Source organism: Phodopus roborovskii, unplaced genomic scaffold, assembly GCF_943737965.1.
Source record: "Phodopus roborovskii unplaced genomic scaffold, PHOROB, whole genome shotgun sequence".
Classification (NCBI taxonomy): domain Eukaryota; kingdom Metazoa; phylum Chordata; class Mammalia; order Rodentia; family Cricetidae; genus Phodopus; species Phodopus roborovskii.
The window spans coordinates 7513732-7526290 of NW_026126434.1; the positions used below are offsets into that span (position 1 = coordinate 7513732).

At 40.3% G+C, this 12559-nt stretch overlaps 1 protein-coding gene across 2 annotated transcripts in view; it reads right to left on the bottom strand.

The window, feature by feature from the left end:
- Positions 1-12559, bottom strand: part of Mcu (mitochondrial calcium uniporter) — a 156527-nt gene that overhangs the window by 10368 nt on the left and 133600 nt on the right. For both annotated transcript variants that reach the window (XM_051186737.1, XM_051186735.1), the window contains exons 3-4: positions 5883-6053; positions 4776-4880 (exon numbers count right to left, since the gene is read on the bottom strand). In XM_051186737.1, the coding sequence (XP_051042694.1) occupies positions 4776-4880; positions 5883-6053 (276 nt within the window). The remainder of the gene's footprint in view (positions 1-4775; positions 4881-5882; positions 6054-12559) is intronic.

Here is a 12559-nt window from a genome sequence, read left to right on the forward strand (position 1 = left end):
GCATGTGTATGGGTATATGTGTATAAGTGCATGTGCTGGGGAGGCAGAGACAGGCAAAGACATGTGTGTGTGTGTGTGTGTGTGTGTGTGTGTATGCTGGATGATATAGTTGAGTGTCATCTTCAGGACATCATTTACCTTTGAGACAAGGCCCTTCACTGGCCTGGAGCTCACCGTTAGGGTAGACCAGTTGGCCAGGGAGTTCCTGGGATCTGCCCATCCTTGCCTCTCCAGCACTGGGTAGGTGCCCCTATGCTAGACTCTTTTTACATGTGTTCAGATAACTGTGAGGCAAGAGCATTACTGGTTAACTATCTCCTCAGGTCCCTACCACAAATCTTTATTTTAGAATATTCATGTGTCTTCCCTGAAACATGATACAAATGACACAAATAGTATGTATGATAGGTTGCTATTTGCTTAAAACATGTATACATATTTGTTTACATGCCAAAAAAGGGTATCTGGGGAACAGGGGTTAAGTGATTTTTATGAAAGATTATTTTAGATTTTGGGTGCTGAACCTTATAAGTGTATTATCTATTCTACACAATAATAACAAACTAACATGCTACCACAATGCCTTCTAACAGCAATTAAAACAACAACAACAAAAAAACAACAACAAAAAAACTCCCACATAATGATAAGTTATAGATCTCATAGAAGTGCCATTGGCTGAAAGTGAAGTTATCTTTTCTCTTATGCACTGGTAAAGCTTTGGTGGACTCAGAGTTTATGATTTATTTGTCAGGATGCTCTAACAACAAAGGTGCTGTCAAGGTACAGGTGACAATAATGACAATAATAACCTCCACTGAAGATAAACATTTTCCTAATGGCTTAGCAGTAGTTCTTTGGATTAAATCATGTATGGTTTGCACACACACAAAATAGCAATGTCATGTTTACCAACATTTCTGCATATACTATTTGTCCCAGAATAATAATGTCAGAGAGATATGCTAATACAATGAGCCACAGAAATTCTTGTCATCTACAAACATAATTTGAGAAGGTCTTGGCTATCTGGGTCTCTAATGAGGCAGTCATTATCACCTGCTACTTTGCCTTTTTGACCTCATTCCTCAAATCATATCACTAAGAAGCAAAGTCTCTAACTTCCTGTAGATGGCTAAATAGGAACTGGCTTTAGGAATGCCAATCAAATGATCTTCTTAGCAGGGAAAGTTATATTATCTAGTGATATGGGGTACATTTTCTTCCTTTCCAAGAACAAGAGAAAGGTAATTACTTTTTAGGCTTTTGGGCTCCTTCTATATTCTTGCTTCTGTTTAAGAATGAAAACGATGAACAGCCATGGTCTCTAAAGGACACGCTAGAACTGGCAACTAGGCTTTCTTGCTATGACATGTCTCCTTGTTCCAACCTGGGATATAGGTCCTCTTGTTCCCTGGCTTAGGTACAAAGCTGTCAACACCTAAGGATCCACAACACCTACAGCCTGCTGTTCCATGTACACATGGCATGTGGCCATACTGGACTCAGTATGAATGAGTCCTCTGTCCACAGAGTCTGGTGTGTGTGAACTCAGCTTATACAACGTTCTGAGTAGTTTTAGTTCTCACAACCCATGACACACTGCCACACACACAATTCTTTAAAACTATATAGGAAGTCAGACATAGTGGTGCACACCTACACTCCAAACAGTGGTGTGTGGGGGGTGTAGTTTGAGGCCAGTCTGGGCTCTATAGCGATACTGACTTAAAAGATCAAAAACAAAACAAAAATTTTTTGCAAACACTGCTGAGTTTACCAAATTCCCCCTTTAGGTTATAGTTGTTGCCATACATTGCAGACTCTTGACACCTGAAAACTTCATGGCCCAATCTACTTCTAGGGAAGCTGGGTAGGAATCTCACAGTTTGGAGACACAGAAAAAGCAAAACAAACAAACAAACAGACAAACAAAAACAAAAAGCCCCAAAAACAAAACAAAACAAAAAACACCCGTGAAGCAAATATAATCTCTCCTATGATCAGTTTCTACTTTAGTTTTCTCACTCAGCTTGATAGCAGCCTTATTTTTGGAAAACACTGAGAAATCATTGTATCCGTCATAATTTCCAGTGAAAACTCTTAGTTTGTAGAACTGTATATGGAAACTCACATCTACTATGCTAAGTGCTATACTTCATTGGTTCATTCATTCATTCCTTTTCTGCTGTTAGGTAACAGAATCTGGCCTCTGAACAATCAAAATGCTCTTCCTTTGGGTTATTTAATTCCTTCAACACAGAGTGGTCCTGAGTCACAGTGCCTGCCTTCTCAGAAAGCATTTACAGAGAAAAAGAATGAGCAGGGTCCAGAGGTGAATCTTCTGGGTTTTTGGAGCCAGAGAAAGGACCAATAGGATGGACAAGCTGACATGATAGTGTTGACATGAGAAAATGGAGGGGAGGCAAGATCAGGGAGAAAGGTACCGTGTCAGAGTGGCAGGTGTGTGATGATGAAGCTGCCATGGACTACGGTGTGGCCTGTTTACTTAGGCTTTCACTCTGAACTTCTTCTATGATAGAGCCAATTCTTCTTCAAGTGTTCTCATTTATCTAAATTTATGTGTATGTGTGTGTGTGTGTTGTCCAGGAGGTCAGAGGGTGTTGGATTCCCTGGAACTGGAGCCAGAGGCAGCTGTGAGCAGCTGCCTGATGTGGGTACTGCGAACCAAACTTGGGTCCTTCAGAACAGCAGTATGTGTCCTTAACTGATCCATCTCTCCAGCCCATTAGATCCAAATCTTAGTTTTTATTTTATTTTATGTTTTGAAACAGGATCTCTCTGTGAATCCCTGGCTGTCCTGGAACTCACCATGTAGACCAGGCTGCCCTTGAACCCACAGATCTGCCTCCTGAGTGCTGGGATTAAAAATGTGTGTCATTGCATCTGGTTTAGATCCAACTCTTAAGAGCAGGACTAAAAAGAGATGATCTAGGAGGTTAGTGCAGGAAGTAGTGATTGTGGAAGGGGCATTAGCAGCAAACAACAATGAATCTTAGGACAAAGAGAGAAAATGTTTCAAAAAGACTACACTGGAGCCTGGGAAGAAAAGGAAAACCAGTAAGAATGAAGCATGCTTTTTATGTATGTATGTATGTATGTGTGTATATAAAAGAGACCATTAAAACACTGCCTTGACTATTGAGTGTTTTGATGCCCTCTTAAAATACACCACTGTTGAGAACCTTGCTTTTTCCCCCCACACAAGAGTAAGCATGTGTATATTGGAAATTCCTAAGGATTATAGCAGGCCCTAGGCCTCAGCAGTAATTTTTATTTTTATACTGGTGAGAACACACTATGCATTTAGCAGGATCGTGATTCTCAATTTGAGATCTGATCTTTTTTTCATGCCAGTGATGACTGGCAGAGACTACCAGCTACTGCTTCTAGTCATGTGACCATGGAGATAATCAACCGATAACCTATCAGATGCTGTATGTGCTACCAGTGTTTTTGTTTTTAATGTGTGTTTTACATATGTGCATCCAATTATGTCTAAAGAACATCCTGCCATGTGTTGCACATGAGATCATCAGTGTTTTATAATAAAGAAGGCTGGGTTTTTTTTTGTTTGTTTGTTTTTGTTTTGTTTGTTTGTTTGTTTTTTTGTGACAGGGCTTCTCTGTGTAACATCCCTAGCTGTCTTGGAACTCACTCTGTAGACCAGGCTGGCCTCAAAGTCACAGAGATCCTCCTGCCTCTGCCTCCCGAGTGCTGGGATTAAAGGCGTGCACCACCATTGACCAGCATAAAGCAGGCTTCTTTGTGAGACAACTTTATTCAATCATATTCGATGTACTTAAGTTCTGGATACACTTATGATAAACTAAACTAAGACATAGTCTTTGCTGGGTGGTGGTGGCACACACCTTTAAATCCAGCACAAGGGAGACAGAGGCAGGATGATCTCTGATTTCAAAGTAAGCCTGGTCTACCGAGTGAGTTCTAGGATAGCCAAGGCTACACAGTGAAATCCTGTCTCAAAAACCTCAAAAATAAATGAAAAATAAAAAATGAAAGAAAAAGACATAATCTTTGGTAAGTCAGGTGTGTCAAATACAGTTTACATTTACATTTATAGCTCCATTGGATTCACTGGCCACGCTGGAAGCCAAAGAACATCTGTACAATTGACTTCAGACTGTTGAGCTTACACCATTAAAGAAACAAAATGACTAACCCCTACTAGTGTTTAACAGATCAGAGAAACCCTTTGTTTAAACATGCAAAGGTTTGCTTCATCTTAGTTTTAACATATGAGATTATGCCCCTGCCGTGATATATTCCTCTGGGACTGTAAGCCAAAAGAAATCCTCTTTGAGGAAAACAACAGGCTAGTGAGTTGGTTCAGTGGGTAGGAGTGTCTGCTACCAAGCCCGAGGACCTGAGTTTAAACTGAGGAACTTTCATGGTGGAGGAAAGAAGTGATTCCTAGGAGTTGTTCTTTGACCTCCACAAGTGTGCTATGGCACACACACACACACACACACACACACACACACACACACACGCATGATAATGAAAAATATAAATAAAAAAATATAAAGAGAGAAAAAATGGTGAGGACATTCAGGTAAGTGAGATGGAATGACAAGGCACTCCTTGCATCAAAGTGGAAGTCTGGGTCAGCGCATAGTCATACTTGCTGCACAAAAACTGTGAAGACCACATCTCAGGGTTACTCATGGAAAAACTTAATTCTTTCCAAAGATCTTCCCACATTTACAAAACCTTACTAAGGCTGTTTTTACCTCTCTTTGGTGGCCGTACGTGGTATGTTAAGTCATTAATGACGAGCTTAAAGTCATCTAGGAGGAGGAGGTCTATTCCCGTGGAGGCAGCTACTCGAACACCATCTGTGAAGATATTAAATGAAACTAGTCAGTCACTGACCCATAATTATTTAAGAATGGTCAGAAGAAAACAAAACAAAACAGCACCAACAATACCCTCCCCCACCGAATCTCAAATAGCTTTAGAGTGTTCTCTCCCATTTCTCTGCTAACCTTTGCGCCCTCCCCACCTCACCAGGTCAGGCCAGGCCTATGCTAAACATAGACCAGCTCTTTGTGTTTAGGTCAGCCCTTATGATTTAACAATCACTTTTCCCAAAGCTGTGAGCACAAGTGAAATAACTGCTGGTCATAGCTCCACAGGGCTCAGCTGGGATCTGGAGTCACCTGCAGAGCAGATCCGTGTGGACCTCATGGGGGTAGAACAGTCTCAGTGCTTTCGATCACACGGTACTTGGCAGCCCAGCTACCCATAAGCTGCTAATTAATTCAGTAGGGAAGGATGTGATGGGGAGCAAGGGTACCAAACAGGTCTGCCAAATATATTACTAGATGAGTTTGCAGTGTTTAAAGTACAGAAGTTAATACTCAAAGGACAGAAGTTGGCACTGTTGTAGCTGGTGACTCCAATCTTTCTGTAGGTTTTAAAGATTTTTCTAAGTCAAAGTGAAAACAATTCTTTTGGCACTAAACAGCTGTTACATCAAATGAGAGGTTTTAGTGTCTTGTTGTATATGCTCAAATCATGAGTCTATTTTGGTAAACATTTGAGGGCTCAACTACAGGAAAAACATATTCTGCACCTCAGTAATGACAAGAGGCCTCAATGCCATGAAATGTGATTGCCTGCTTGTCCTTGTGATGGCATTCAATGTGAGGTATGTTTGAATGAGACACCCTGTGGGCACACATCTGCTGACACTGAACAGTCCTGAGGGCCACTAGGACAGTGTCTTCCACACTTGCAAAGCAAAGACTCCCATATTTTCTAAAACTAACAGTGCTGAACTGTTTGGGGTGGGACATTTTGGGGGAGCTGAGAATTAAAAATGAAGGTGACTATACCTGGTGAATAGATTGCAACTCTGTCGATTCCCCGGTCTTCCTCTTGCAGTTGTCGTAAAAACACACCAACAGAGTCAGAGATAGGTTTGAGTGTGAATTGGCAGCGTTCACGCCGAGATGGTAGCCTCACGGATATCACAGGTAACCCATTTTGATAAACCACCGTCACATCTGAGCAAAAGGATCCACAAACACAGGACAGTTAGGTTTTACTCTAAGTCAAAATCTCATAATCATTATTCATACCTGTGGTAGGACCACCATTAGTGTGACTTAAAATGTTTTAAAAGAAGATTTAAGAATATAAATTTTTAGGGTTAATCTAGGGACAGATTCATGAGGGATTAAACAGATTAAGAGACCTTTTTTTCAGATGTGGAAAAATGCACAAGGAGCCATCTTCCAAATGGGTTTTATTAAGTAGCCAAAGGGGGGGGGGAGGATGATTGATGTAGCCTGTAGGAGGTGTGTCAATCTTGGGACCCAGAGTTTTCGAAAACTTCCCAAAGTCTACCAATAATTGAGGCTCTTCCTCAGTATGATGGACTGATGCTTCAGGTATAATATATCTAAACATTCAGTTACACAACAGAATGTGTAATGTGTTAAAACAGAAATCAGCCCCTTCTGGGTGTGCACATCCCCATGAGTTCAGTCAGAAAGTGCAAGAGATGAGGCACACTGTCAGCCACCAACTAAGGGACTGACTACACAGTATGGTCAGCACTCCTTCCTTCCTGTTTGCTCTCTTTGGCAATCTCGATGCACAGAGCCTTAGTATAAATGAATCCCAGAAAACCTGTTCTAAGAATAATTTTCAGATATATTTTTAAACCAGTTTTCAGCTCAAACCCTCACATTAGTAGCTAAACATTGAAAGATGATGCCAGCATGAGGAGATGAGCGGGGAAACAGGCTTTGAAGTAAAAATTGGGATTGGATCTTGGCTCAGCATTTTTGGGAACTGTGTAACTTCTATGGACTTTACTCCCCCCGCCCCCCATACAGAGAGGGGGTTCCTAACTCTCAGAGGTGTTGTGGGGAAGGAATGAAACAAACCACTTAGAACACTCAACATGCTGATCACTGGGTGATAATGAGCTCCCTCTGGGAACGAAAAGGCACTTCCTGTTTTCTCACAAACTTTACACCCCTCAAAATTAGATAGGAACCTGTTCTGGAGATTCCGAGAGCACCCAACTTTTCAGAGTTGTCACTCACACCCAAGTTCCTTGTCTGTCTTGACAACAAAACCCCAACAATTCTTATTTCCAAAGGACATCTGATGAGTTCTGCTAAGTCTCAAGATCAAGAATGCCATTATCATTCCTTCAGACTCCCTCACCCAACCCCTGCAAATTCCTCCATCCTTTGCGCCTACTTTTAGAGCCTACTGTATTTGATTCTGTAGTATGTTACTGGAGCTATATGACTCATAGCTTTCCGGATATGGTGTCTTTTCCTTGCCAGGGTTATGAGACACATCCATGCTATCTGAAATTGTAGTTCATTCATTATATTTAAATTACATTTTTAGGTTAACATGCAAAGCAATGGGTTCACCCTCATATCTTCATCCTGCCAAGTACTATTTGGATGCACAGACCCACTGCAATTTATCTTCACACCTGCTGATAGAAAGTGGGCTATTTATAGTCTATCAATATAGCTTCTATGGTTACTGGTTTAAAAGCCTCTATGTGGAACATTTGTTTCTGCTGGACAGCCAGAGTCTGTCTGTGTGTATCATTGTTACACAGATGCACCGACAATGAGTTCTTTCCATTTTTGTATATCTGAAAAAGTTATTGCACCTTGACTTTTGGGAGAGATATTTTTAGTATGTAAAAGGAAATCTAGTTGACAGATTTTTTTTTTCTTTTTGCACTTTTTGAAGAATTAACTGAATAGTCTTGTCTTACATGAAATAAGAAGTTTGGGCAGGTAGCATCCATCTTTATTCCTCTATGTGTGCTTTTCACACTTCCTGTTTAGCATGGGTTTCAGTGGTTGGATTATGATATGCCTTGTTTTCCTTTATATCATTATACTTGGAAATGGCTGAATTTCTTAAATCTGTGTGCATTCACAAAATTGGGCAAACATCTAACCATTCTTTAATCTTCTATCTTCCACCCCACTTCCCAAAAGTTATAACTATGATTGTGTTCAATCATATGATTGCTGGATCCTTCTCCATTTGTTTCAACTTTCTTTCCCCTCTCAGCTTCTGCATAGATTTCAGTGGTCTTTTCTTCTACAGCGTCTATCTTCTCTTAACACCTTCTATATTTTTTTTTTGTATTTTTCTTTTTCCTTCTGTATTGTTTTTAAATTTCAGATGTAAAAAGTAATCTCCTGCAATTCATTTGAATTTTCTTATAGCTTCATTCATCTTCATATTACATATTTTTCCTCCCTCTTGGATGTAAAGATTATTGTTACAACAACCATTTGAAGATTCATGGCTACTGACTTCTCTCTTCATTTCTGGGTCTCTGCAGGCCAAGTTGGGGAAATTTTCCTGCTGCTCCATGTCTAATTGATTTTGGTCACTGGTTATATATTCTCAATTTTGTATTGCTTAGCACTGCATTTTGAGTAAAGTAAAATTATTTATGCAATAATTTTACCCTTTCAAAACCAACATTTGAAGACAGAGGTAGAAAATCCTTTATTGTGGGGCTACTTTCTAGGTGATCTTTCTGGAAATCTCTACCAAGTGTCTACAGATGCAGGTGATGTCCTTTATTCTTTATGGAGGAAGAGAATATGATGTCTGGCCTTAAATGGACACTGAGACACATTAATGAGTAGATCTGTTTCCTGGTAAAAATAATTTCTGAGCAAGTTTTCTAGTCACTCTTGTGCATTATTAGGCTTTAGTCAGGCTCATGGGAACTTGTGCAGAGTTCAGGAGTACTGTCTTCAGAGTTCCTTCCTCAGGACCACGGTCCCACAATCCCACAACTAGATGACCTGGACTTGGCTGTTCACAGCTCTTCCCTCAGGATCACTGTTACAACTCCAGCTGCCTAGCAAGGCTTGTTCAGTTACCCTGGTCTGCTCCTTCATTTCAGCCAGCAGACCTGGGTCTGCCTGTAGTCTAGAAGCTGCCTCCTGCTGAGAAACAGAAAATGACTGTAGCCATTTGTTTGCCTTTAGCTGAAATCATAGGATCATGCTGCTTGCTCTCCAGATGTCTGAAAATCTTTGTCACAGAAAGGTTGTATATGTTGCAGCTGTCTGTAGCAAGGCAGACTTTCTCATGCTTTAAAATTTGACATGGAAAATAAAAGAAATGGAGGACACACTCAAAAGGGAATGGGTCAACAACTTAACACACAGCAAGATTTGCAACATCTCAATGTGTTTGAAAAGATTATCATTTTCCTTTTCAAAAAGAATCTTTAACCCAGTGTTCAAAGCCTCTATATGTAAGCAGGCCTTACATACATAGCAATGATGGTATCATAGTAAATTAAGTAATTAACTTCTTCATTTGGCATTCTTATAGCAATTATCTTCTTTCTGTTATGCAAAAGACCAGCTAACTGCAGATGTCTAAAGGAGGCAGAAGGGAACTTAAATAAAAGACAGAATTCTTTGAGCATTATTCAGCTAATGCTTGAAACATTTCATTAAAACATTAACCACCTATAGGTTACTGTCTTTAAAACAACTGAGACAAAGTCAACAGGGAGAATTAAGACCCTCTGCACCTAGCTTACTGCCTTCCTTCAAAGAATGCAAAGCCCCTTGAAGGAATAAAATAGAAAAGCTTTCAACAGCTCTGCATGGAACACACAAACTTTCATTAAAATACTGCTTTAAAAAGAACCCCAGGTCTTCCTCTTTCCAACACACTGGGCTGGCTGCAATGTAAATGTTAGCAACCTAGAAGGACAATTACCACAGTTTTTCAGTTTAACAATAGGTTGAGAAAAGGCTGGTTGAAGAGAACCATCACAGTGGGCTTTAACAGGGAGGGCCACAGCACCTACTAAGTTCCAGAAACATGTTTTTAAAATGGCCTTTGCTTTGACTTCCATATTTCAAGCACGAATAAGCATGTTCACCAAGAGAGTAGCTTCAAAGAGACTTGGAGGTCACACACAGGGCTGCTGCTAGAAGCACTTAGAGCCAGTCAGAATGTGACAAGACCTTTAAGCATAAAACAGAATGTATGTATGGTATTACGTAGGCTAAGCAGTGCAGGAGCTGTGAACGTTCAGACTACGTAGACTGGGAGCACAGCAACACGTGTGGGTCGGGGTGAGGTGGCACAGGGTGGGAAGGAATGGGTGGGGAAGAGTGGGGTGGGATGGGGAGGAAGATGGGAGAAGGTCTGTGGTAAAACACACATGCTTATTATTTGCTCAAATGTGTTAACTCCCACCCCCACCCCACAGTTCTCCCTCACACCCTCTTTAGCTGAGGTGGTGGTAGCATCCCAGAATTTTCAGGGTGGAAGGAGGAGGATCAGTTCACAGTCAGAAAGTTCCAGGCCAGGGTGGCTAAAGGGAGATCTTGACTAGACAAACCAACCAACCAATCAACCAATCAGCTACCACCACCAAATCATTACATAGTTTACACTATGTTTGTCTATTGTTCAAAAGAACGGGTAAAATCTCTATAGGTCAATACCACTTCATGAACAAGGCTGTGTGTCTTGAGAGCTCTTTGTGGAAGGGAACAGTGGACAAAGCAGTGCCTGTAGGGTGTGATTTGCAAAGCTCCCTGAAACTGAAGATCATGTGACAGATGATTTTTGTGGCTTATGATGTCTTCACACATTGCCCATTTTTGATAACACTCCACATCACAAAAGTGAGATGCAATTATACAGTTTTAATATCAGGAGGCCAGAGAATCACTCCTTCTTCAACAACCTTTTTCTTCTCCTGCCAAGAGAATTAAATTCTAACAAGATTAGATAATAACTCCTGAAGTGTCACAGTTGGATCAAATGCAATCTGGTTTTCATTGTCTAATTCATTTTTAAGTCCTCCTTCCCGGCCTTCTGAGTATTAGGATTACAGATATGTACTACAGTGTCTGGCTCAACAGTCATTTCTCTTAGATCACATATGGTTCTGGGCTGCTAAGACAAGTGAAGACTCCAGCTCCCAACTCACTTATTTTAGCAGCAGTGAATGGTGTCATTATTTGGTAAAAACATTTTTTTCTTTAGCTTTGATGGCACTGCATTTCCTTGGGTTTGTTTCTTTTCTTTTTTCTTTTCTTTTCTTTTTTTTTTTTTTTGAGAGAAGGTCTTGAAAGGATAGAAAAATACAGCCTAACTCTACAATAACCCCAGGAAGCTGAAAGTTTAGAAATACTATCTAAAAAGCCCTAAAAACCTCAAATTCCAGAACCTGCTACTCCCCTCCTAATCAGTAACCATCGCCTTTCATTCTATTTTGGGCTGAAGAGATGGGTCAGTGGTTAAGAACCCTGGCTGCTCTTCCAGAGGACCCAGGTTCAATTCCCAGTACCCACATGTTAGCTTGCAACTGTCTATAACTCTAGTTCTCATGGATCTGACACTTTCACACAGACATAAGTGCAGGCAAAACAATAATTTACAGTAAAAAATAAAAGAAGTAAATCATGGTTTTTCATTCTATTTTAAAAGCATCTCTAATCCAGTCAGTTCTCTCTACCACAACTGTCCTAGTTTAGGGTGACACCATTTCTTTCTTCTATGACTGACATAGTATTTCATTCTAGCCTTGCTCAGGTTCAGTTATCCATACTGGACCAGTATGATTTTTCTTTCTCCTAAGGAAATCACAACTCTGAAGTTGAAAGTTGTATTTACTACTCTCACCTGTAATACCTGCATGAACACAGGCAGGTACAAATGCACACATACATGTCCATGTAGTGTTCTCTCTAAAATATGTATTATATATTATTATAACCAGCCTCCAAGAAGTCTTATTAGGACAGCTCTTTTACCTGTAGATAGTCATATGATTGTGTAGTTCTATTACTATCAAGTCAGAACTTGCTTGCACAACTAGTAGAGTGTACAAGTAATGGTGCACAAGTTCTGAGGCTATGTCACAAGTGATTGTGTCTGTCTGGTTCTCTTGGATACCCAGCTCTTGAAAGGTAAGCCTGTAGCCCTGTGGAGAACCTATATGGAGAAATGGCAACTCCCAGAAACAACTTCATCTTCCTCATTAGTGAACAGTGTTAAAAAAATGGATTCTCCAGCCCAGATTAAGTCTTCAAATGATTGTAGCCATAGATGACATGGGCTTGCAGCCTCACAAGTTTCCATCCTGCTCAAGTATCTCCAATTTACAGACATACAAGAATAAAGGGTTTTGATGCTTCAAGGTCCTCTGCAGTAATTTGCCAGAGTTAAATACAGGTTCTGGATGTACTTAGGTTTTATATAAATAAATAGTCCTGCTGTGTCCAACCTTCCACAACTTGCTTTTATGCTCATCACTGTTTTGAGATGTATTAGGGTTGAATCCTATTTCTTGTATTACTTATACCTATAACAGAATTTCATTGTATGAATATAGCACTATTATCCACTAAAAATGCATTTTTCTCATAAATACCACAGGGAAAGAAAGACAGGAAGGGAAGGAGGGAGGGAAGGATGGACAGAGAGGGGAGGGGGAAACCTTTTCCTTTTGGAGTTATGTTTT